We start from the raw sequence: 26,031 nt of genomic DNA on the forward strand, positions 1-26,031 counted from the left end.
CAAAGGCAATATAAATACCAAATTAAGATCAATGACATGCCTCTGAACTTGGCTGTGTAATAGCCTTTAACTTATTTATATTATCATACATGTAAAGTAGAAGAACGGTCACTGATTTATCGACTAAGTCTGAAGAAAGTACTAACTACAAATTTGGAACTCTGATTCATGTTTAAATGAATAACTATAAGCAAAGTAACCACCACCTTTAGTTAGCAAAATTGAAGGATATGTGGTTCTTGACAGTGTAGAGGTTGGCAAAATCCACACTTATGCAACATTAATGAAGACAACATGTGTGTTAAAGAGAAACATTTATAGTGAAAATAATAAAAGTATCAACACACAAACTAACTAAAGGTGTACTTACTTTATACAGATGTGCAGATTTGTATGTGAGTATTCGTGTGTATGTGTGTGATTGTATTTTTCTAAATGGTGGCTGGCCACTATGAAGACAAAAGACCCCCTGGAATGGTGGGGCACCGTGGCTAACATCACATATATGTGTTAAGTGTCAAACCAACCGATGTTACTGCCATGATCATATAACAGCAGCTGAATTTAGTGGAAACCCTCTATTTTCATTTTTTTGTTGCCACTGTTCTTCAACAAAGTTATTTAACGGCTAGTTCACGTTAACAGGCTCTGCTCCTCACATCTCATCTCGGCCTCACTGTGTCACGTGCGTCGCCCAATTTTTCTAACTAGACGGCAAAGCTCTGCAAGCCTCACGCAGCCTGCAAGGCTGTGATTGGTCTGCTAACTACATCCTTTCCGGAGTCGCATTTCCGGGTTCATGCCCCATAATACCGTCAGAAACCACAGAAGATTTAGAAGAAAGAATATGGACCAAATAGAAGAGCGTTTGGCAGAAGAGATTCGAAAGTATGACCACTTGTATAACCCGTCACTGACTGGCGGATTTGCCCGCCAGAAAAAGGCTATGAGGTGCTGCCGTGGCGATGTAAATAAACAGTCGCAACGACTGCCACACACGAAGAAGAGCCGACTTTGACAAAAAACATTACTCCGCCAAATGGTCTGGCGGTGAATTGCTTTGCATCAAGCGCAACCCTTGGGGAACCATAAATTAGCCGCAGACGCAGTTAAGATAGTGGGGGGCGGGGCCTGTGTGTCTGAGGAGTATGGGAGCACACATACAAATAATTCTCACTCGCGCGCATATTTGCAGGTTGCACTGGTGGATCTTGTTATAAAATTGAGTTGCACTGTCTCCGAAAATGGTCGCAGTCTGGAGCCCTGTCTTTTAGTCATTTCCCAGTCTCCCTATATGGACAGTGACAGTATAAGAGCTTTATGTTGAGCTCCATGCTGCTATTTCAGTCTATGAGCCAGAGGAGGCGACTTGGTGGCCCCTGTAAAACTCCACTAATCTGCTGCTGGACATGTGCTGGACCCCAGAGATCACACAGCAAGCAGCAGAGCAGGAGTACAGGGCCTGTGTTAACCTGTCACACAGGTCAACACCACTGCCAGAACATTTGGATAATCAATTCGGACTGACTGTTCTCCATAATGGCACCAACATTCACAGAATCACCTATTGTCTTCCAAGTAAAAGCACATCTTGTTTGTTATTGTTTTGTTGGTGCAATGCTTTATATCGAGCTGAATTAAAGAGCTTTTATTTTGAAAAGCGGTGCTCTTTACTGTGAAGATTGTATTGATGCTTAAAAGACCTCTGAAATAAATAAATAGCACCAGCAATCACAAAACTGTTGCCTCATGAAAGGCATGAATGGACCACTGCTGTGGGCTGCTCGCCAAGTTTTCCTGCAGCTCTCAATTAAACTCGATCGATATTAAACAAGACAATCATCAGCTCATATTTCTTAAACAAAGAAGAGTAGGAAAAATAGACCTGATTGATTTTGCCTGCCACGAAACCTGTAGGCAGCACGTTGGCATGAGTCCATAGTCTAAGCCCCAGATGCTTGTGGGATTTTGAATGTGGGATTCCCGCCAAACACGGCAAAGACACAGCTTAGCTCACACAATAGAATACAAAAACCGTCTATATTTAAGTGGCCAGGTGTCGCCCCACATGCCCGCTCACTTTCTTTCTGCAGGCACACACCTACATACAGAAACACGAGAACAGTCTCTTCCATCAGAGAGTGCTGCTGACACACCTCACAGGTGAGAATCTGTTGCTTTTTCTGCAAAGACATTCAGGCATTTGTTTCAACAGATACATTTTGGCTGGATGCTTGTGTCGGAAGGAAAATGAATGGCTGGAGGTCAGTTGAGTTAATTTATTTTTAAGGATTTATGCTATTTTTCCTATCTGCTAACAGTAACATAAACACTTGGAGGTGTGGAAGCTCGTGCTACTCGTTTTGTTGCCATCCATTATCCTTGTTTTTTTTCTTAGTGTTTATAATATTTACCTTAACTAGGTTCTACTTTATTTTATAAGTGTAAAAAATGTCATTTGGCATTCATTTTTGAAAAAAACGGATTTTAAAAGTAGAAGAGTTTAGAAGAACAGAAGTTTAAAGCCGATAAAAGGTAACTTGGGCTTGATTAGTGGACACTTTATTCGTCGGTTGTCCTGCTTACTCCTGGACAAATTTAACATTCTTGCATGCCTGGGTGACCTGCTGTGCAAAAACTACACGATGAACAATGTAATTTAAATTCATGCATTTGAGGTGAATGGATGAACATAGTTTTGATTTTCTGTTTTGATTTATCACCATGAGTTTATTTAAGGACTTGGATTGTTGTGGGTCAATGTCTTTCTCTTGATTTGTCCACCCTCTGCAAAAAATATAATGATTTCACAGAATTTAAACAAGAATTTTGCTAATAGACCTCAATTGAGTTATGTATGATCATTTTGTTTACGTCCTGCAGAATGATAAACACTTATGAAGATTATGGTGAAGAGGAGCTGAATGACTACATCGTCCAGCTGAGTATTCAAAACTCCTGCCAGGATGCCTTTCTGAAATCTGCTGCCAGGTATGGTAGCCACATCCAAACCACCACACTCCTTAAAAAACATCAAAACAAACTATCTTGTGCTCCGTCTGCTTTTAGTTTAGCAGCGGCGACAGAGGAAAATCTGAGAGTCCTGGCTGCTATCGAACAAGGTAGGCCGGACATTACACTCACATTTACCATCACAACAGAGAGTTGTACATTTGAGCTGTTGGCTGAATATATAGGTGCATTATGAAAGAATGTGAAAGGTTGACACTTGACCTGCAGAAAAAGGGAAAGTGAAGAAGAGATAGATAGATAGATAGATAGATAGATAGATAGATAGATAGATAGATAGATAGATAGATAGATAGATAGATAGATAGATAGATAGATAGATAGATAGATAGATAGATAGATAGATAGATAGATAGATAGATAGATAGATAGATATATAGATAGATAGATAGATAGATAGATAGATAGATAGATAGATAGATAGATAGATAGATAGATAGATAGATAGATAGATAGATAGATAGATAGATAGATAGATAGATAGATAGATAGATAGATAGATAGATAGATAGATAGATAGATCCCAGATTAACACAGCAAAGAAGATTTTGCTTGCACAACAGGTTCATAAAACATCTTGATAATCTTATTGCAGACACTGAAGGAACTGAGCCTCCTCAGTTAGTAGAGCCAGCTCATGCCCTTCTTGCCTTGGTGTTGTTAGTCAAGCTTATTATCCGTTTGTAACTGGATTACTGATCAACATGTTTGGAAGTTTCTGTTTCTTGCTTCTTCTCTCTCCGGAAATCCCTGTGATGTGTTCTCATTGCCGTGGTAACCAGGTGAGGTGTCGGTGCTTAGGGAGATGCTGAGTCACACCTCTGCCTTCAGCGAGCCGGACTGTCACGGCTGGCTTCCCCTCCACCGGGCTGCATCCCAGCCACTTCTGGAGGTTCTGGAGACTGTCCTGACATGTAAGTACATTTGTTCAGTAGATGCTCAGATTTGATTCATTTATTGGACCATTTTATTAATTTCTAAAAGTAACTATTTAAAAATGTATATAAATGCTTCTTTGTATGGCCTAATACAGATGGCACTTTTATTAGTGTTGAACAGTACAATCAACCTACTCTTTCAACATCTGTCCATCTTGTGATGCCAATAAAAACAATGTAGTGTATTGAAATCTCTCTACTTATAACAGAAATTTCTGTTTGTGGAATGTATATCTTGTGAACCATTCAGTCATGACTTGTTTAAGCTGTAAATGTTTGCGTGTAATGTAAAATACATCTCTGTTAGCTCTATTATCATAAAGGCATCCGACCTATCATTGTGGGCTACGAAGCAGTTCGTGTGCGTTTCCCCTGATATGTAGCTTCACCACATACCAGGATTAGCTGCAGATCAGCTGAACCTGTGATCATTGTGTCAGAGCACTGACATCCAATCGGCTTTATGAGGCCTCTAGACTTCCTCTGAAATGCCTGCCATATGGTTAAATAACTTTGATGAAATGTGAGAGAGAGACGGTGTTATTGTCGTGACATCTTCAGGCTATAAAAAATGGAAAGCAACAGAACATTTCTGTACAGCCCCATCAAAGAGGTTTCTTTAGAAGTGGACGACTTTTCCCATCGAGATTCCCCTGAATTGCATATGTGTCCCAAGTCACACCAGTTCCACCTATTAGCCACCTCAGCTACGCCTGAAACACTCTGAGCCAAGGATGTTTGACCCAAAGATGTTAAACCCATTGATGTTTGATCTCAGTACATTCATATTATTTAGTTTTCAGCTCAAAAACACTTGATTTAACCAAAATTGAATAGCTATTCTCCTGGGCTTTCTCCCATCCCATGCACCACCAAGTTTGATGTGAATGGGTTCAGTACTTTTTGTGTTTAAAAACATAAATTACCTCTTTGGCAGAAGAAAGATGACAAGCAAAGATAACATATAAGTCACATAAGGTTGAATGCAGTTGAGACAATTGGCATCACCAAAACAATGGCTGCCCGAAATAACATTAACCCACAGAGTGCTTCAAACAATGCAGGCATCCAGCAAATGACAGCTGATTATAATAGTCCTACTGGTCACAAATAACCTTTGATGTCACTTCCACTCCCTTACCCTGGAGGTCAGACAGCAGTGACGTGTCCACAGCTCACTGGCTCATCTGCCAGGTAAACACAGCTGTCAGTCGGACAGCAACACTAGGAATGAACATGTTGAAGATGTCCTCTGTGTGCTGGGTTGTGATTCATTCTTTATTGGATTTTTGAAAGATAACTGATAAATAAATATTTGACAAAGTAAACAGTAATAACCACATAAAACTGTTAAGCACATATGTAGCACATATACAAACTTTTACAAGAATCAAATTCAACCAGAAAAAATGAAATCATAATGAATATTGTCATATGAATAAATGGAATGAAATAAAGACACACTACTGGATCCAAGGATGGTAAATGTATGCGCATGGTGTGACAGCTTGGTCAATAATTGCTTGAATGGTCGTGGATAGTTAATCAGAGCCATCACACCTCCCACTCTGACAAATGCGTAGGGTCCAATAAACTCTATTTAGAATTTAATTGAATATCTCTCGTTTACATTTTTCCCCCAAATTCCTAAGAATTAAGCTCCATTCCTCTTCTGTAAACCCAACAGTGTGATTGGCTTCCCACACCAATCTGAGAGAAAATTCATCCCCATCAAATAAGGATCAGCATAGAGTAGTAGGCTACGACTTCATTACCCTTGCTTTTATGTGATGTTGTGAGATTGTGTTGGAGTTGTGTTATATTTGTGTTGTATTTATGTTGTGATGTGTTTTTTTTTTATTTGTGTTGTGATTGTGTTGTGTTGTGGCAGCTCAGGGGCTCAGCCTGGAGGAGAGGACTGCAGTTGGCGGAGAGACGCCACTGATACTGGCAGTTAAAGCCGGGCTGGTGCGGAATGTGAAGAGTCTGCTGGAGCACCGATCCTTGCCTCACAACACCAACCACAAGAATGAGTCACCACTGCTACTGGGTAACACTGTAGACAAGCGTTGACAGGACGAGAAATGCAGATACATCTTTACCACCAGTGGGATAATTATGTAAAGTTTGTCCTAAGTGTAGTAACGGCTGTGTTGACCTAATTCAAAATGGTGTGTGGGGTGTAGTTCTAAGTTGGATAGCAACAAAATATATTTAGCTCAGTTTTTAACAACACTTTCACATTAAAAGTGCATCTTCAAACTAAAACTAAGAGTTACGTGAGAGTGAAAGGTTTTAAAGAGCTGCAGGGTTGATGACAATTCTCTGAAGGTTGGTCACCTGATATATTAACATTGCTGATCAAAACTTTCTCTACTTTCTCGTCAACTTGCAGCGGTGAGGGTTGGCTCATATGAGATGACACACGCTCTGGTGGCTCATGGTGCATGGGTGGAGCAGGTTTGCCGGAAGAGGTGGACGGCTGTGCATGAAGCAGCCAAAGTCGGCAACGCTGACATCCTGATGCTGCTGCTCAGGAACGGCGGGCGGGTAAACCAGAAAGACGTTTCGGGGGTGACACCGCTCGCTGTGGCTGCAGAGCACGGACATTTCCACATCGCTGAGATTCTGCTGAACTGCGGTCAGTGTGAAGACACTTATAAATGCAGTTTCGTGACTGAATGAATGAATGAATATACAACTCAAAACATGAGGATGAAAAGTTGTGAACTTGGGTCTGAAGATTGTCTTGAAGCTTGACAGTCCTCTGAAATAGCGACATGTAATATATGAAAAAACAACATTCAAACTTGTTCAGTTTCATTTTATGAAAAATATTGACTATGAAGTGAAACCAGGTAGGATAAAGGTAGGAAAAACACACAGTTTTCTATCTTTATTCTGCACCATAGACTATTTATTAAAAGCTCTCTACACCCGATCCACACACAAACAACATCATCACTCACTAATGACAAGAAATGATTCAGAAGTAGCTCCGAAAAGAGACCAGAGGCCAAGAGAACAGGACATTCCAAACAGGCAGGTTTAGAATGGTCACTGGAGTTGTACATTAACAGTGAATAATCTGCTTGACAAATGTCTTCGTACCAAAGAGTTTTGCCAAATAATTATCATCTTCCTCTCTTTAAACCTGTCTCCAGTTTTAGATAAAAATGTCCTGTCCTGTTTAATCTGGCTTCCCTGTTCAGGCAGCACAGTGAACTCTCAGGCCCTAAACGGTGAAAGTGTCCTTTTGGATGCAGCCGGATCAGGAAACACTGTCTGTATTCAGCTGCTGCTGGACAACGGAGCCAACCCAAACCTGCCCAGCATCACCGGACACCTGCCCATCCACAAGGCAGCATATGCCGGACACTATGAGTGAGCATCTTCTGTCAAACTTTGTCAGACTTTGGGCTATAATGAACAAAGCCGCCTGGAGGGGACACAAGTTGGGCTTTAAAGGGTTGGTCATACTATAAAGTGTAACAGAGAAAACCTTCTGCAGATCTTCACAATACATTAGATTTACTCATTAGACAGATGCTTTTATCCAAAAGGACTTACAACTGGGGAAAATACTTAAGCATTTTGAAAATTGCAAAACTTCAATTAAGAATAAAGTGAGGTAGGTCAGGTAAAGAAGTGCACCAAAAAAAGTGTTGGTCGGACATGTTGAGGTGTTACAAGGGAGGAGCTGTTCTCATAAGAGATGAATCTTCAAGAGCTCCTCGAAGGTGGAGATGGACGTTTCGATGATCCTACTGACTGGCGGATTTCTTCCAATAAACTCTGCCATTTGAAATGCTGCTCACTTCAGGCCTTTAAATACTCTTATAGTTTGGCTCTTATTGCTTAATTCAACCTTTGTTTTCTTCTACAGTGCTCTGAAAATGCTGATACCTCTGACCACTAAGAAAGCCATCAAGGAAGCAGGCCAGAGCCCAGTCCACTCAGCAGCGGAGGGTGGCCAGAGACACTGCCTGCAGCTCCTGCTGGCCTGTGGCTTTGATGTCAACTACCGTATGAGCGCCAGAAACTCTGAAAACTACCGGGACATGAGGAGGAGTGCCTTGTACTGTGCCGTTTCCAACGGGGACGTTGACTCCACCAAAGTCCTTCTGGTGGCCGGAGCAAGGACTAACCTTGACCCGCTGTGCTGCCTTCTGGTGGCAGTCAGGTCCGGGCGCTGTGAGATTGTCAAGCTGCTGCTGGCAGCCAAAGCAGACGTGAACTGCTACTTCACGGTGGTGAGCAACACAGTGTTTCCTACGGCATTACAGTACTGCCTGAAGGATGAGGTGATGATGAGGATGCTGCTCAACAATGGTTACAAGGTGGAGAGGTGCTTTCACTGTCACCACGACACCAGGTTTGAGGCTACTGACGAAGTGGATGGGAAAATACCAGTGAGTGAAAGACATTACTTGTAGTTTGATATTTTGGGGGAATACAATTACCTGCTTTCCTATGAGATTAATCTCATATGCATTAGCTGGTTAGCTTAGCTTAGCACAAAGACTGGAAACAGATAAAGAGCTAGTCTTGCCTCAACAAACATCAGAAAAGATTGTATGTGCTTTACGATAATAATACCTTCATCAGCTGAAACACCAGATGATATGACATTTTACCAGAAGCATGAAACAATTCATGTCTGACAGTACAGTAGAAATAACGCAGTTTAAGGACAGCCTAAACTAATACAATCTGAATAATATGAGATTGAAGTTGTAATTTTACGAGAATTAAGTTCTAATATTATGAAAATAAAGTTGTTCAATACAAAAAAGGTCAAAATGTATGAGAACAAAGTCAATTTTTTTTGACTACATGTCATTTAAGAGGGGGATTATCAGAAAAAAACACCTTTCGCCTTTGTAACAATAAATGTTGTTATACTTTAATATAAGTCTCACTTTATATTTTTGCTCATCAGTACCTCTTAATCATAAGTATCAGGACTTTGAAAAGATTGTGCAAGTAACTGTCTATTCTGAAGAAAAAAACACACAGACTTAAAGGAATTTGCTTGCTGAGAAGGACATTTTTGTAGGTTATCATTGGTTAAATGTAATGTTGTCCAAGGGTGTTTTATAGTTTCTCAGGAAACAATGAAAGTCCAGTTTTTGTTCCAGATGGAGTGAAACTCCGGGAGTTGCACTTGCAGCTTATTTCCTAAAAATGTTTTTTATTAATTCTTAAAATATGATGACTTTTTCACATTAGGTTACAACATTGTTCCCATAATAATACATTATTCTCATAATTTTACAACATTAATTTCGTAATATTACAACATTATTCTCAAAATCTAAAATGTCCCTCTTTATTAGGCCCTAGTCTAGTACTCAGTCATAGCTAAAGAGTGGGCATGTCATTTGTCGTAAAATCCACCAAGTCTGAAATGTGGAATGAAGGATTATACCAACAATCTTTGATCGCAACAAATTTGAATGTCTGATTTTCTCCAGTTCTGTGAATTCATGAGTCTCTGCTGTCTCATGCATCTGTCTGGGAACGTAGTCCGGATTCTGCTCGACTACGTAAGCCACATCCACATCTGCTCCAAGCTCACACTCATCCTGGAGAAACAGAGAGAGTGGCCTGAAATATGTGAAATCCTCAGTGAGTTCACTCATGATGTTATGACATAAAGTATCATGAAATGCAAACTAACCTGCTGAAAAAACAAGCAGATGCAGCACCACACTGTGAAAACTAACTTAATTAATCACAAGAGGCCTTTTCCTGATCCTCAGAGGATGAACTCTTGAGAGTTTACTGCTAGCTTGTCACTCTCTGTACATTTTAGCATCAACACTGGTAAGACTCTAAGAATAGATCATATGATCCGTTTGTTGCTTGCTCTCTCTAGCACTTTGCTATTGAAGCAATAATGATTAATGCAACCTGAAGGGGGCAGTAGCAGACCTGTAGGCCCCCGTACATAGTAGTGATGTTCAGTGGCAGCAGGTGATACAATATATTTGGGGGGGGGGGGGGCAAACAAACTAAAGCCAGACTCAACAAAAACAACACAACACACATTATGCCAATCCTGTAGCCTTCATTGAGCTGCTGAGCAATGCTAGGCAAGCCGCAATAATGTAGCCTCATTATGTCTAAGTGACTGAGGCAACTTTCATGCCGTTTGCATTTTTCTTTTCTTTTTTCAGTACCTCTGAACAGCAAACAGGGGAAGCACTAAAAGGCTTGCACAACATCCAGTTAGCCATTTTTGTTTCTCTGGGGCACAGAGAGCTGTGTACAGTGCAAAATCTGCAACAACCAATTAAAGAAAAGCCTCAGTCTCATGGTTACCAAAAGTTTAAGGATCTACATTCACCGTCATTTACCAGGCGCCCTGCACCAGGAAGTACTTATACACTATTTAGACAGAAATTAGCCACATACAATTTAAAAACAATTTATATTGAATGCTCACAAGTGCTTACAGTCTACCAGGAGCATTGTACAAGTAAATTATTATCACCTAATAAATTTATATCAAAACATTTTAAATAGGCTTTCTTTTCTCAGTATGTTGAAGGGGGCAGCGCCCCAGTGCCCTTTACAAGCCACTAATGATGTTATCATTCAGTTTGATACTCTCACTTGTGTGTTTCATGACAGTATTAATTAAAGAGAGTGAAATGATTTTCTGTAACCTTGCTCTCCAGGCAGTCCTCGCTTCCTCAGGCACCTCTGCAGACTCGTGATTAGGAGGTGTTTGACACTGAAGAGACTCAATAATCCGGAAATCATGAACTCACAGGTTTTCCCTCCCCGACTGAAGAGCTTCATACTGTATCAGGAACTTGATCTCTACAACCAGGACCCTGAACACATCATATAAGATCGGATTATTTTCAGAGGATGTAACTATTTTACTTGTATACGATATATATACTATATTTTACTTTGTATATTTGAAATGTGAGTATTGTGACAGAGTTATCTGTGACGTTTTTACAGAAAATGTAAATATCAAAAGCAAGCTGGTGTTTGTTTTTGAAACATTTTAGGTCATGTGCTGCATGTGCCCATATTATTGATTTCAAATGGATTTGTGATATAACACTGATCAAAACATGTGGTACTTACATGTGGCAAATAAACTGCAAAGATCAGCTGTGTCATAAAACAATGTAGATGTTATCTATTTTAATAAAACAATATACTGTATTTGTGAGTGTTTTTTAAATATTTAGTTCTCTTTAGGGCCCAGTGAGCCACACACTTTTTCAAGGAGGTCAGGAAGTTTTGAGAAGCAAATAAAACCTTTGATGGTTTTCATGGGATTCGTTGACAAGAAAAACATTGAATAACAACAGCCTTTAAAAGTTGTGTTTCACTTCATTAGCCATGTGAATGAAGGTTTCATATGTAAGTTTATGTCAGTCTCTCTGTCTATGACCTTTCCGTTCAATGCTCATCAGCACTGATTGTTGATCATGGAAATCTGAAGCTTTTAATTCAGTGAAAATTTTGTCCAACAGCTTAAGGCTTAGTGTATTTTTTAATATATAAAGTACTTTCTATGGAGTGCAGCTCTGACATTTTAATTGTTACACATTCTGTCAGTCAAGCCGTCAGTCATTTCATTCCTCAGGACTTTATTATTTCAACTGCTTCTCATTGACTTGTTGTCTAACAGCATGTGGACTAATTTCTGTACTGAAAACATTGTTGTTATCAGATGAATTATAATTACACATTAAATATTCATACAACTGCTTGGCTCATTGTTGTTTGTCATTAGCTGTGGATAATTTGAGCAGAGTGACACAACTCTCCATTAGGTGCAGTGGAATGGTCTGCATGTTAAATACACTGGAACAGATGACACCTATAAATAGCATGGTGGTCTGTGTGTGTGTGTGTGTGTGTGTGAGTATGTGCGTGGGTTTAGGGGGGGGACACTAAGTTAAGATATAAACACTGTGTATCTTTTAGATTCCAATTCACACAATGATGTAAAATTCTTCAGAGTGTGTGGTCATTGAGGTGTCTGTGTTACCAAGTTTGTTTCTGATCAACAGTAACGAGGGCATGGGTCAAAGTGTCCTGAAAATAGAATTAAAGGATAAACATGATATGATAAAAACCGATAAAATAAAGACAGAAGAGCTCAGGAAGAAGGACACCTGTAGGCTAAATCCATGCTACTTTGTTTTCATGGGAAAAAAAAATCTCTGTCCACACCAGTGTTTTGGCTCTGTATCAGTTTTAATCCCTGTTCATACTAACACTCCTGAAAAGGCACATCATGTAACCACTAGTACACTGGGTCTGCACATGACGGCATACACAGGCAGCATTTGGTTGTAAGTTGCAAAATCGTCACAGATGCTTGAATAGTAGCTCGTCTCCTACACATGTGAACAGTTGTATCATTGTAAAATACTTAATTTAACTGCACAACAGCTGTTGGCAAAGACAACAGGGTCAGCAGCACTCGTAATTGATTTTCCATGTTGCATTCTCTACATAGACTGTGGTTCTATACACTGGTAAGTGAGTCTAATGCCGGTTGTTTTAATCTTCGAGGAGGATCATTTGATATGAGCCTGACAAATCATCATTGATCAGCAAAGATCAGCAGCATGATTTTCAAACTAAAACAGGGCCTGCACAGTTTCCAAACATGGCTTTAGCAGTTCTAAATCTTGTTGTGTGGATAGGCAGTGAGTCTGTAGCAGAGTTGATGTGTTGGCAAATGAAAACGTAATAGTGTGGATTTGGCCTTAGTCTAAGTCTCAGAGTTTATTCCAAATCAAACTGACTATTTGTCAATGGTGGAAAATACTTTCACACCGGAACTGATATTAAGTGCAAATTTGAGGTACTTATTTGAGTAATTGAATGTTCTACTAATTTGAATTTCCTGTACATTTCACAGGAAAGTTCTGCTCAGCATTATTTACCTCATTAGAATTATCTATAGATCTACATGATCAGTCTACAGTATATTACCAGATCAATTAATCGTGTAGACAGACAGACAGTATCATTCTCTCTCTCTCTCTCTCTCTCTCTCTCTCTCTCTCTCTCTCTCTCTCTCTCTCTCTCTCTCTCTCTCTCTCTCTCTCTCTCTCTCTCTCTCTCTCTCTCTCTCTCTCTCTCTCTCTCTCTCTCTCTCTCTCTCTCTCATCCTCCCCTCCTGCTTACGACTCTCTCTCTCTAAGCGTTACTTAGATCGGTGTGACAGCTGTGGTGGGCTGCAGTCCAAATATATATTATATCCATTTTCAAGTTTTTGAAATGGGAGGACTTTCAAATGTATCAATGAATTGAGAAGGTAACCAGCACAGTGCTTTACTCAAGTGACATTTTCAATAGATGTCTTATATGTGTAAAGTGGTATATAGACCTTATATAATATTATACAGTAAGGTCAGTTAATTTCAGTGGATCTGTTGTGGACTGTTTCCAGATCATTACTTTGAAAGTTTAAACATGAGTCCATGTAGATCCCTGATTGGTGTTAATCTGCCCCCCGACTTTTTTCGCTCACCACCTACTACCTATTTGAAGCTCTGATAATTACCTCCATCGCCATGGTGAACGCTAGTGGGGAGATAGTGCAGCTAGTTATGAAGCCTATTCCTTGACGCTGCCATATGTTGGTATAATCTGTTGTGGTGAAGCAGAATTGCAGATCTTTGAAGTAGGCTTTAACCATATTTATGATGGGCTCTGGTAATTTGAAGAAGTCAAAAGCAGCCCGGAGGACACTATATGGTACTGAACCAAATGCATTAGTGAATTTTAGGAAGATGACATGTGGCTCTCTCTCTACTGACTCTTGGTTGAGATCCTGTTACTGTGTTATAAATATCCAGACAACCCGGGAAATCCAGCTTTCTGGACCGTTTTATCCACCAGCTTGTTTTTCACTAGATAGCTTGTCAGCCTTTGGGCTATGACACTAAAGAAGATCTTGCCTTCTACATTGAGGAGACGGATGGGCCGGAAATTGGCTGATTTGAGGATTCAGCTATGACCAAAGCTTTGGGTATAATTTGATTCACCCATGACACTCTTATTAATTTCCACAAGAAATGATATGGGACACTGTCCATGTCTTGGGCTGATGATGCTCTTGCCATCCCTTTGCACCCATTTCGGAGGGCATTTGGCTGCTCAATAGGTGGGTGATCGGAGGGAATTGCTATCGGATCATGTCTCTTTGGATCAGAGTGTGTTCTGTCCAGGTGCTTCTCTAAGTTTAAATAAAATTTAAAAAAATGGTTTGTATTTAAAGTCTTGATGATCACTCTAAGGGCTTTACAGTACAGTTTATTTCCATTCACACAGACATTCATACAGTGCTTCTATGAGCAGTATGAGGGACAACCCAGGGTTCACACTCTCGAACATGGATTTCAACATGCAGATGACGTGGACAGAGTTATCCGATTTGTTAGATTTTTTAGCTGCATGGTCAGCCAATGCATTGTCTCGTGAAACAGAATCATTGGAGCTGGTGTGGACATCACATGGTACAATAACAATACATGTTTGTAATAAAATCCATATAGACTCTGTCTCAGGACATTTAGTTGATGGTCAGATTAATTTGCACTGAAACATTATATTATAAATAAAATAAAAAATCAATGTGGACTGCCACACATTGCTCCACCAGATTAAAATGGAAGTTCTTTATTTACCAGTTTCCATAGTGATTAATAGTATCTGAGCACTCTTCATCTATGAGGTAATAAACTGAGTTGATTGAAGTAGCTCAGATCAGCTGTTTTGGTGCTGAAAACCCATCTCGTTTTCACTGAGTCACTGATCAGGGTTAAAATTCAGTTTGTTAAACCTGCCACACTTCCCACTCTCTTTAGTTATAGCGGACATCAAAATCGGTCAGTGTCTCTTTTCTTCCACCACAAGAAAGATGAGGATTATTACTGCAGTCTGTCCCGTCTGATTTGATGTTGTTGTGTCCTGGTGTTATCAACAGTCCTCGTCAGCACCGGGCTGAGCTGCACTGTACCTAATCCCATCCTCCTCTGGGAGAACAAGGGTTTCCCTGACAACACCACAACCGTGTTTTTGTGCCCTGACATGTTACATAAAGCCCCACAGCTTCATCTCCGATGTCTCCCCGCAGAGTTTTGCTCCTTTCATTTCCTTGGCATACGAGTCACTGATGAGCTCTCACTGCAGGCCATAGGGCTCACATTCCTGCAGTAAGCCTATCTCATCAACCCCCCCACCAACATACACACACACAAACACGCACACGCACACGCACAGGCACACGCACACGCACACACACACGCACACACACACACACACACACACACACACACACACACACACACACACACACACACACACACACTATAAAAAGACAGACATCAGAGGCATGGAAGCCCTCCCCTTTCTCCCTGTCAGGGTCTAAAGAGACCAGTAGATGAACACGGAGTCACCACTCATCCCAGAGCATCCCTCATCTAAAGTAATCTTATGGAGGATGTGCCAATGAACAAAATCCTGAGAGAGCTAACAATTTAAGGAATATTTACTTAAGTATAGGAAGTACAAGGGTGAGACAGAGTTCGAGATTTAGGGCTTGAGAAGGTCCTAAAACCAGAACTGAACCATGAGCACCTTTGGGTACCGAAGTGAGCTGAAGAAGTACGAGGAGGTAGATGAAGAGGAGCTGCTCGCCACGCTGTCCTCTGCGGAGCTCCAGGAGCTGGAGAGGGAGCTGGCTGACCTTGACCCTGATGATAATGTGCCAATCGGCCTGAGGCAGAAAGACCAGACTGCCAAAACCCCAATGGGCAACTTTGACAGGGAGGCCCTGTTGAAATACTGGGAGGACGAGAACAAGAAGCTGCTGGAGGATGAGAAGGTGGAGTCCATCCCTGGACAGGTGAGAGGGGGGAAATCAATACTCCACTCAAGTTTTCTGTATCACATCAAAGAACCATGCCAGCATGTTTTGACAGAGGGAGTTTGAACTGCAGCATCCCTGCTGAAAACCAGCATGCTGAGTCTTAAAACTTTGTTTTTGTTATGGTTGTGTTATTGCTAAGAGGAAATACATTTAAGATGCGACTCAACGTTTGGAGGTCAGCAGCCAGATAAAGTCCAGCTGCTGATCAGCAACACAATTCACATAATCTTCTCTCAGTATCCACGTTCTTTGTTTGATGTTCAAAAAATAAAGCTATTCTTCAGCTGAATCTCTGTTCATGGACACAGTTCGTGTCACAGATGTGTTGACAGATGTAATAGATATTAACTGAAACCAGCGGCGTCGTTAGGTCTGTTTTAGGGGGGCTGAAGCCCCCCTAAAATGTTCTTCAGCCCCCCCAAATAATTTTTCGGATTTAAAAAAAAAAAATATTTAATTTTTTTTTTTTTTTTAATTAAACTATTGTTTTACACATGGACAAGTTATTTATAACTCCAACATGCTACATATGTGAGTGCTTTTCTGCTTTGAATGTTTTCTCCCACTTCAAATTACAATCCAACAGCCTCTCATCATACTTAACAATAAAAGACAGGGCACTAGGACCTTGGGGAGTCTGCATTGCTGCTGCGCTGGCTTTCTCACTCTGTCAAGTAACGTCTCTCATCAAGACAGCAGGATTACAGCCAAGGAGTATAGCTCATAGTAAATGATGCACAGAGTGAAATTGTAAGTACAGGTGGTTACAGAATGTGGCTATCTGTAGTTGTTAACGATTGTTACCTGCTTAAATTTAGGTTTACTTGAGGCAAATGAAAGGGAATATTGTAATGAGCTATGTTTACACTAAGCTAGCTATTTTGTTAGAAAATGTCTCCAGTGAGCAAGAGTGTGAACGAGCAAATTTGAAATGTAAGAAATAACTATCGACAGCTCTCTATTCTTTGCATTAATATCTATCTCTAGTATTTTAAAACAATAATAATATAATAATAAAAAAAAGCTGTGGTACTTACTAAACAAGCAGACAGAATGTTTAAAGTTGCATCAATAACCAATAAAAAAAATATATATAGTCTGAAAATCTGTAATCTGGTTCAGCAGCTGTTCCATCAACCCCCTGTGACCAGCACTGAACTGTGGACAGACGCGGTCAGATTAAATACCCAGAGTGAACATATTTAGGTGACATTACCAAACAGCCCAACCCTGCCAAAATTAGACTCATGTAAAGCAACAATGTTTTCATATTTAGATCAGTTGATATGGTGATGGTTAGTCCTACTCAGCCTGTAAAAACAGTTTCAAACAGAATGTGTACGTATGTCCTCTGTGGCTCTAGAGGATCATAAGAATAGTGATCTTATCAATTTTCTCTCAGCTCGGGCTTGGAGACTATGACACTACTACTGGAGGTCTGACCGGAAGAGTAGGTTTTCACCAGGCAGCAAAGGTTTAATAACACACTGTCCAATTCTATTTTGAAAAATGTGGGGTCTAAGAACTTGACCTTTACAAGACTGACAATCTGGATTTCCCTTTTTGTAATTCAGTGGAAGGCTCAAATACACATCTCATGCTAAACCTTACATCTTCCTGATTCATATCAGTGTTATCTTGTGCAAAAACCAAATGTGGTTTTGCGTTTGGTTTGGTTTTGGTTGAGCTTTTTACTTTTTACCACTACTTGGAATGGGCTGTTTGCTCGTCAAGTGTTGATGCTCTGGAGCTACTTCAGAATTGTTCCTTGTCATTAATGAGTCCTCCTCAAACAGTTCTTCAATCAACTAAATAAAGTCACTTTTTATTGTTTTAATTTATGTTTTACATAAAGAGAAACTGCTTTATTACAGTTCATGTGTGTGGTTTATATATAAGTTTCAATGCTTTACTGAACTGATGAATTGCATGTTGCTCCATCAGGTGTGTTAAGGAATCAACACGATCTTCAGACCAAAGTTCACAACTTTATAAAATAAAATCTTGATATAAAGAATTAAAGGAACAAAACAAATGTGCTTTTCTTTGAAGACAAAATGCCAAACAGGAAGTGATTCTATGAAATTGTTGCCATGACAGAGCTCAGCACCTCTGCTGTTAGTGTGTGTCTGTGTGACAGTCTGATAGGGTGAAATTGTCACGGGTATGGTGAGGACCCAAATGCAGCACAGGCAGACGAGATCTTAATTGGTAATGAACTTTATTTTTCACTGCAGTCTAAAACAGTTCTTAACAGTGGCAGGGTGAAAAGTCTTTGTTCCCAGTGATCTTCAGCGAGATCCGGCAAGGAGTGAGTCTGGTGTTGCTGAGTGGAGGCAAGGTCCACAGCAGGAGGATTACCTAGATGCAGACAGGTTCAGTGGTGAGCTGTGTAGCAGGCCGGAGCAGGTAGCAAGCAGGTAGCAAGCAGGTAGCAAGCAGGTGGCAGGCAGGTAGCAGGCAGATAGCAGGCAGATAGCAGGCAGATAGCAGGTAGCAGGCCGGAGCAGGTAGCAGGCAGGTAGCAGGCAGATAGCAGATAGCAGGCCGGAGCAGGTAGCAGGCAGGTAGCAGGCAGGTAGCAGGCAGGTAGCAGGCAGGTAGCAGGTAGCAGGCCGGAGCAGGTAGCAGGCAGATAACAGGTAGCAGGCCGGAGAGAGAAATGCTGGAGGTCAGGCATTTACGCAAGACAATCTGGCACTGAAGCAGAGACAGGAGCAGGCTTATATGCAGCCAGGGCTGTCACAGGTGTGGAGAGTTGGCCTGATGAGGGGGCGTGGCTAACAGGTAGAGTGGAGCAGAGACAGAGGAGTGGAAAAATACCAGCAGACAGGAGATGAGCAGACTGTGACAGAACCCCCCCCTCAAGGGACGGCTCTCGACGTCCCAAGACGAATGGACCAAACCGGGTGGGAGGCGGGGGCCTGGAGGAGGGCTAATACTCGTCCGAGAGCCCAGTGTCCATCTCCAAGACCCTGGTCCCGGGGCGACTGTCGTCGCTGTCGTTTGGGTACTCCGACGGAGGATGTGGTCTGGGAGGTGGCCTGGTTCTGGACGTCTGGGTGGGGTTGCGTCGATGGAAATCCCTGATGATGGTGCGGTCCAAGATGTTCCTCCCAGGAACCCAGAACCTTTCTTCAGGGCCGTAACCCTCCCAGTCCACCAAGTACTGGAATCCCCTCCCACGCCGGCGAGACTGCAGGATACGACGGACAGTGTAGGCGGGACCTCCATCGATGAGGCGAGGAGGCGGTGGAGGTGGTGTGGCAGGAACCAGGGCGCTCTCTTGGACCGGTTTAACCTTGGAGACATGAAACGTGGGATGAACCCGCATGGATCTAGGGAGTTTGAGCCTCACTGCCACTGGGTTGACGATCTCCTGGATCTCGAACGGGCCGATGAAGCGAGGAGCCAGTTTCTTGGATTCCACCCGGAGGGGAAGATCACGGGTGGAAAGCCAAACTTTCTGACCCGGCTGGTAGTCTGGGGCCTTGGAGCGGTGGCGATTGGCGGCCGCGGTGTAGCGGTCAGCGGCCCGGAGTAGAGCCGCCCTGGCTCGGGTCCAAGTCCTGCGACAACGGTGGATGAAGTCCTGGACAGAGGGGCAGGATGTTTCTTTCTCAAGTGCCGGAAAAAGCGGCGGTTGGAACCCATAGGTGCACTCAAAGGGGGAGAGACCGGTGGCGGAGCTGGTCAAGGTGTTGTGGGCGTATTCTACCCATAGAAGCTGTTCGGACCAAGAAGTAGGGTCTTGAGACGTCATGCAGCGTAGTGCCGTTTCCATCTCCTGATTCTTGCGTTCGGTCTGGCCGTTGGACTGGGGGTGGTACCCCGAGGACAGGCTGACGGTGGCTCCCAGGAGCGAGCAGAACTCCCTCCAGAATACTGAGGCGAACTGGGGACCCCGATCAGAGACCACATCCACTGGGATGCCATGGAGACGGACGACGTGGAGGAGGAGTAGTTTAGCCGTCTCTTTGGCAGATGGGAGTTTGGGCAGGGGCACGAAATGTGCCATCTTGCTGAACCTATCTACCACCGTCAGGATAGTAGTGTTGCCGCTGGATGGTGGTAGACCGGTGACAAAGTCCAAAGAAATGTGCGACCAGGGACGATGAGGCACAGGCAGAGGATGTAGAAGACCGGCAGGGGCATGATGAGCCGGCTTGTGCTGGTTGCAGGTGGGACAGGCATTGACGAACCCCCGAATGTCCTCATCCAGTGACGTCCACCAGAACCGGCGCCGCACCACGTCCTTGGTCCGTTGGATCCCTGGATGACAGGTAAGTTGAGAGCTGTGGGCCCATTGTAGAACCTCGGACCGGAGGTCAGGCGGGACGAACAGGCAGTTGGGAGGGCAAGCACTTGGTCCGGGCTGGTCTTGGGCGGCGACCCTGACCTTCTCCTCTATCTCCCAGGTGAGTGTGGCCACCAGACGGGAAGAAGGCAGGATAGTGTCTGGGTCGGTCCTGTCCCCCTCCTTTTCCGAGAACTGACGGGACAGGGCATCGGGCTTGACGTTGCGGGACCCCGGTCGATAGGAGAGGGAAAAGTTGAAGCGGGTCAGGAAGAGTGCCCATCGAGCCTGGCGGGAGTTCAGTCTTTTGGCGGACTGGAGGTACTCAAGGTTTTTATGGTCAGTCCATACCAGAAACGGCAGTTTAGTCCCCTCGAGCCAGTGTCGCCACTCTTCTAAAGCCAACTTGACGGCGAGGAGCTCTCGGTTTCCAATGTCATAATTCCTCTCTGCCGGGGTCAAACGTCGGGAATAGAATGCGCAGGGGTGCAACCTCTGGTCGGAGGCTGCTCTCTGGGACAAGACAGCCCCCACTCCCGAGTCGGAAGCGTCCACCTCGACCACAAACTGCCGTTCAGGGTCCGGTATTTGGAGGATGGGGGCCGAGGAGAATCGTGTCTTCAGGGCCAGAAAAGAGTCATTGGCGGCCGTGGACCAGAGAAACGGAACCTTGGAGGAGGTAAGAGCTGTGAGGGGGGCCGCCACCGAACTGTAGCCCCTGATGAACTTCCGGTAGAAGTTGGCGAAGCCCAGGAAACGTTGCAGCTGCTTGCGGGAATCAGGGGCGGCAGAAACCTTGGCTGAGTCCATCTCCACGGTCCCTCTCCCTACAACGTACCCCAGGAAGGAGACAGACGAGACGTGAAACTCACACTTCTCGGCCTTGATGAACAGGGAGTTTTCCAGCAGACGTTGGAGGACCTTCTGGACGTGATGTACATGTTCCTCTCTGGAGCGGGAGAAGATCAGAATGTCATCAAGGTACACGAAGACGACCTTGTTGAGCATGTCCCTGAGCACGTCGTTGACCAGAGCCTGGAAGACAGCAGGAGCGTTGGTGAGGCCGAAGGGCATCACCAGGTACTCGTAGTGACCAGTGGGGGTATTGAACGCCGTCTTCCACTCGTCCCCCTCGCGGATCCGGACCAGGTGGTAGGCGTTGCGCAGGTCAAGCTTGGTGAATATGGTGGCCCCCTCTAGGAGCTCGTAAGCTGAGGAGATGAGAGGCAGGGGGTACCGGTTCTTGATGGTAATGTCATTCAATCCACGATAATCAATGCAGGGGCGGAGTGTCTTGTCTTTCTTATCCACGAAGAAGAAACCTGCTCCAGCCGGAGACGAGGAAGGACGGATGATGCCTGCCGCTAGACCGTCATTGATATATGTCTCCATCGCCCCCCTCTCAGGAACGGACAGGGAATACAGGCGTCCTCTGGGCGGCGTGGCACCGGGCTGGAGGTTGATGGCACAGTCATAGGGCCGATGTGGGGGCAGGGAGGTTGCCTTGGCCTTACTGAAGACCTCCCTGAAGTCCAGATACTCAGCCGGGACCCCCAGCACATCGGTAGAAGAACTGGTCGTGGCAGAAGGTCGTGGTGTGGCGGCTTGCTTGAGGCAGACCTGGTGACACGATGAACTCCACCCCAGGATCGCCCCTGTGGTCCAATCAAGGTGTGGATTGTGACGTCGGAGCCATGGGAACCCCAGAAGGAGAGGATGACGAGGAGAGTGCAGGATGTGAAACTGGAGTGTTTCATGGTGGTTCCCGGAAATTAACATCCGTATAGGCACTGTCAGGTGGGTCACAGTTCCCAGAAGTCGGCCATCCAGAGCGTTGGTGGAAACTGGAGCTGGCAGGGGAATCTGACCAACACCCAGCTGCAGAGCTAGGTTAGAGTCCATAATGTTGGCATCAGAGCCAGAGTCAATGAGGGTGGCGAGGGTCTGGGATCCCTCAGGCAGTAGCAGGCGGACCTGGCACAGGGATCGTGGGCTGGAGGAGGAGCTAGATGTATGACTCACCAGGAACTCCTTCCTTCCTGATGAGCCCGACCTTTTAGCGGGCACCTGGAAATAAAGTGTCCCGCTTGGCCACAATACAGGCAGAGGCTCCCCTCGCGGCGTCTCCTCCTCTCTTCTGGAGTTAGACTGGCCCGACCCACCTGCATGGGTTCAGGCTCCCCTGAATACCGGCAGCCAGAAAGCATCGATACGTCGGAAGCCGCTGGTGAAGGGGCGGGCTGGCGTCGTCCTGCGAGCCCCTGATGTTTCTCCCGCTGTCTCGCTTGAATGCGACGGTCGATGCGGGACGCCAGCTCAATGATGCCGTCGACAGTGGTGGGAAGGTCGTATGAAATCAGTTCGTCTTTAATGTAGTCAGCGAGCCCCATCAGGAATGCGTCGCACTGGGCAGCCTGGTTCCACTCACTGGAGCTAGCCTGGGTGCGGAAGTGGATGGAGTAATCGGCCACTGAACGAGACCCTTGCTTCAGACCCAGAAGCCCTCCAGAAGCGTCCGGACCTCGGGAAGCTTCTCCGAACACTTTGCGGAGCTCAGCGGCGAAGGCTTGGAAAGTGGAGCACGCTGGAGTGCGACGCTCCCACTCGGCTGTTCCCCACAGCCGAGCGCGCCCCGTCAGATGATTCACGGTGAACGCCACCCTGGCGTCTTCTGAAGCGAAGGCGTGGGGCTGGAGGGCAAACAGGATGGAACAGTTCGTGAGGAACGGGCGGCAGCCCTCCGCGTCTCCGGCGTAGCGTTCAGGAACCCCCACACGAGGCTCCGAGGCGGAAGCAGAGGCAGCCGGGACTGGTAGAGGCTGGACTGGTTCTGGAGGCAGAGGGACAGCTTGAGCAAAAGCTGCGGCGAGTTGTTGGACCTGCGAGGCTAGCAAGGTAAACGCCTGCTCCTGCTTAGTCACCGCCAGTCGAACATCTGCTGAGTTCGAAAGCAGCAGCGCCTCGTGGTGCTGGAGCATCGCCTCTACCTTCTCCAGGCGATCCATCGGCGTGTGCGCTGGGTCCATGTCTGGCCAGATTGTACTGTCACGGGTATGGTGAGGACCCAAATGCAGCACAGGCAGACGAGATCTTAATTGGTAATGAACTTTATTTTTCACTGCAGTCTAAAACAGTTCTTAACAGTGGCAGGGTGAAAAGTCTTTGTTCCCAGTGATCTTCAGCGAGATCCGGCAAGGAGTGAGTCTGGTGTTGCTGAGTGGAGGCAAGGTCCACAGCAGGAGGATTACCTAGATGCAGACAGGTTCAGTGGTGAGCTGTGTAGCAGGCCGGAGCAGGTAGCAAGCAGGTAGCAAGCAGGTAGCAAGCAGGTAGCAAGCAGGTAGCAAGCAGGTGGCAGGCAGGTAGCAGGCAGATAGCAGGCAGATAGCAGGCAGATAGCAGGTAGCAGGCCGGAGCAGGTAGCAGGCAGGTAGCAGGCAGATAGCAGATAGCAGGCCGGAGCAGGTAGCAGGCAGGTAGCAGGCAGGTAGCAGGTAGCAGGCCGGAGCAGGTAGCAGGCAGATAACAGGTAGCAGGCCGGAGAGAGAAATGCTGGAGGTCAGGCATTTACGCAAGACAATCTGGCACTGAAGCAGAGACAGGAGCAGGCTTATATGCAGCCAGGGCTGTCACAGGTGTGGAGAGTTGGCCTGATGAGGGGGCGTGGCTAACAGGTAGAGTGGAGCAGAGACAGAGGAGTGGAAAAATACCAGCAGACAGGAGATGAGCAGACTGTGACAGAAATACATGTTGACCGTCAGCCAGTGCTGTAGTTTATCTGAGGATGTAGAGAGAGATATGTTCACACCTAGTCTACAGATTGAGGTCCCACTGCCCCACTCACACTGACTGCTACAGAGCACTGGTGGCCTGTTTATTTATTAATTGTATTAATATTGAACGTATAACATGTTAAATTTGCAAAAAAGATTGACATTGCACTTCCCAGGACCACTAATAATAGACATGCCAAGTATGAAGTTGACAATTAACGGTTCACAAAATATGTGTTCCACAAACAGTATGACATAGTTGTTTGTGGAATTAGTAGGTCGATGATAATTTTACACTCAACATAAACGCACCGATATTTCATTTATAATAATTTGTGTATAATGTCACACGTCCAGTTTAATTAAATGAGTTGCTGGAAAAATTGTCTAAAAATATACATAGCCTATCTGAGAAATGCCAACTTTAATGACTGTCTGCCAATATTGGAGAGGGTTCCTACAGTAATTAAGAGCCAGAGGCTCGAGAATGTCAGAGTTCGAACTAATTACCTGTCTTGTTATCATTTGCAGGAGGGCTACCCAGATGAGAGCAGGGGAAAGCGAGTGTCAGAGACCAGTAGCAACTGTGGCAAGACTCAGAATGATGACTGGAATAAGATTTCAAATAAAAAAGGCCACTGCAGTGATGTTGGAACAAATTATACAAAGGCAGATGAGGTGGAAAAGAAAGATGAGTGTAAAAAGGAGGCTCCAATCAAGAGTAAATTTACTCAAAAGAACAGTCTTTCAAAAGGCTCAAGGGGTGAACTAAGGTCTGAAACCACAGACCTAAACCTGGACATGCCTTCTGACAGACCAAGTGGGAACCCCACCATACTCGACAAAGCTTTGGAGCAGATTCTGGGAGACAATCCTACCATGTATGAAGTCAACCTCAACAACATCGAAGATATCTCCCAGGAGACATTGCTTCGCTTTGCTGAAGCACTGTGCACAAACACTCATGTGCATGTATTCAGTCTCGCCAACACTCACGCTGATGATCGGGTTGCTTTCGCCATCTCCAAGATGCTTAGAGAGAACTGCTCCATCAAAAACCTAAACATCGAGTCCAACTTTGTGTCGGGTCAAGGCATCCTGTCTCTGCTTGCAGCACTGCAGGACAACGGGACACTAGTGGAGCTTCGCTTTCACAACCAGAGGCACATCTGTGGGGGTAAGGTGGAGATGGATATGGTCCAGTTGCTGAGGGAGAACACCACGCTGCTGAAGCTGGGCTACCAGTTTGACCTCCCAGGCCCTAGGATGACGGCAACCAGTATCCTGACACGCAACCAGGACCAACAGCGACAGAAGAGGCTTCAACAGAAGAAGGAACAAAGTCCTCCAGAGGTGTTTGGACAGGTTTCTGGTTCATCTACTGATAACAGACCACTAAAAATGCAGTCAGAATCCTCGAAGACTGTTGAAACTCAGAAAAGAAAACCTCCTCCTACATCCCTTGACCCATCAACAAGGAAGATTGCCGAAATGGTCAAACAGCACGAAGGTTCCAACAGCCCAAAGGGTCAGTCAAATCAGAGGAAGCCCAAGTCAAAGAAGCTCAAGAATGGTGCCAATGAAAAGGAGAGTGCTGATATTCTCAAAGACCTGAAGAACGCTTTGAAGCCATCACTGCACAAGACACAAGTTGAACCATCACAACTGATGCCGCCGCAGAGGTCAAGCCGTGACAACCTGATGGCAGCGATTCGTGGAAGCAGGATCGGGTCCTTAAGAAGGGTAAGACTTCCTGCTGCTTACTTATCCATTATCCATTTGAAGGGATTTTGTTTTGCTTGAGTAAAAGCATCACAGGCATAATTTAGCCTCCAAAAGCCTCTAGACTCCTTCAGTGTGAGTGCCGGCTGTCAGCAGACAGTCTCTGTCACTTTGTGAATTCCTTGACACTCAGGTTATAAATAGCTTGACTTCTTCACTGCTGTCTGATAAGACAAATCACTCAGAGAGCTTCTGGGAAGAGAGCAGATGAGATAAAAGTGTTGGCCAAATTTCTACCTAGAGAATAAGTCACAATTTGTGAAAGTAGTTAACTTTATTCATTTG

At 44.6% G+C, this 26,031-nt stretch overlaps 2 protein-coding genes across 2 annotated transcripts; both read left to right on the forward strand.

Moving 5' to 3' along the window:
* The first annotated feature begins 2,250 nt into the window (after window positions 1-2,250).
* asb15a (ankyrin repeat and SOCS box containing 15a) lies at window positions 2,251-10,830 on the forward strand. Its single transcript, XM_061077275.1, has 10 exons — window positions 2,251-2,264; window positions 2,884-2,991; window positions 3,070-3,122; window positions 3,813-3,944; window positions 5,854-6,018; window positions 6,364-6,609; window positions 7,181-7,352; window positions 7,855-8,380; window positions 9,446-9,599; window positions 10,655-10,830. The coding sequence occupies exons 1-10, from the start codon at window positions 2,251-2,253 to the stop codon at window positions 10,828-10,830; spliced, it is 1,746 nt and encodes a 581-aa protein (XP_060933258.1).
* A 4,764-nt stretch (window positions 10,831-15,594) lies between these two features.
* lmod2a (leiomodin 2 (cardiac) a) lies at window positions 15,595-25,767 on the forward strand. Its single transcript, XM_061077277.1, has 2 exons — window positions 15,595-15,870; window positions 24,496-25,767. The coding sequence occupies exons 1-2, from the start codon at window positions 15,595-15,597 to the stop codon at window positions 25,765-25,767; spliced, it is 1,548 nt and encodes a 515-aa protein (XP_060933260.1).
* Window positions 25,768-26,031: the final 264 nt, after the last annotated feature.

This window comes from Limanda limanda, chromosome 8 (genome assembly GCF_963576545.1).
Source record: "Limanda limanda chromosome 8, fLimLim1.1, whole genome shotgun sequence".
Classification (NCBI taxonomy): domain Eukaryota; kingdom Metazoa; phylum Chordata; class Actinopteri; order Pleuronectiformes; family Pleuronectidae; genus Limanda; species Limanda limanda.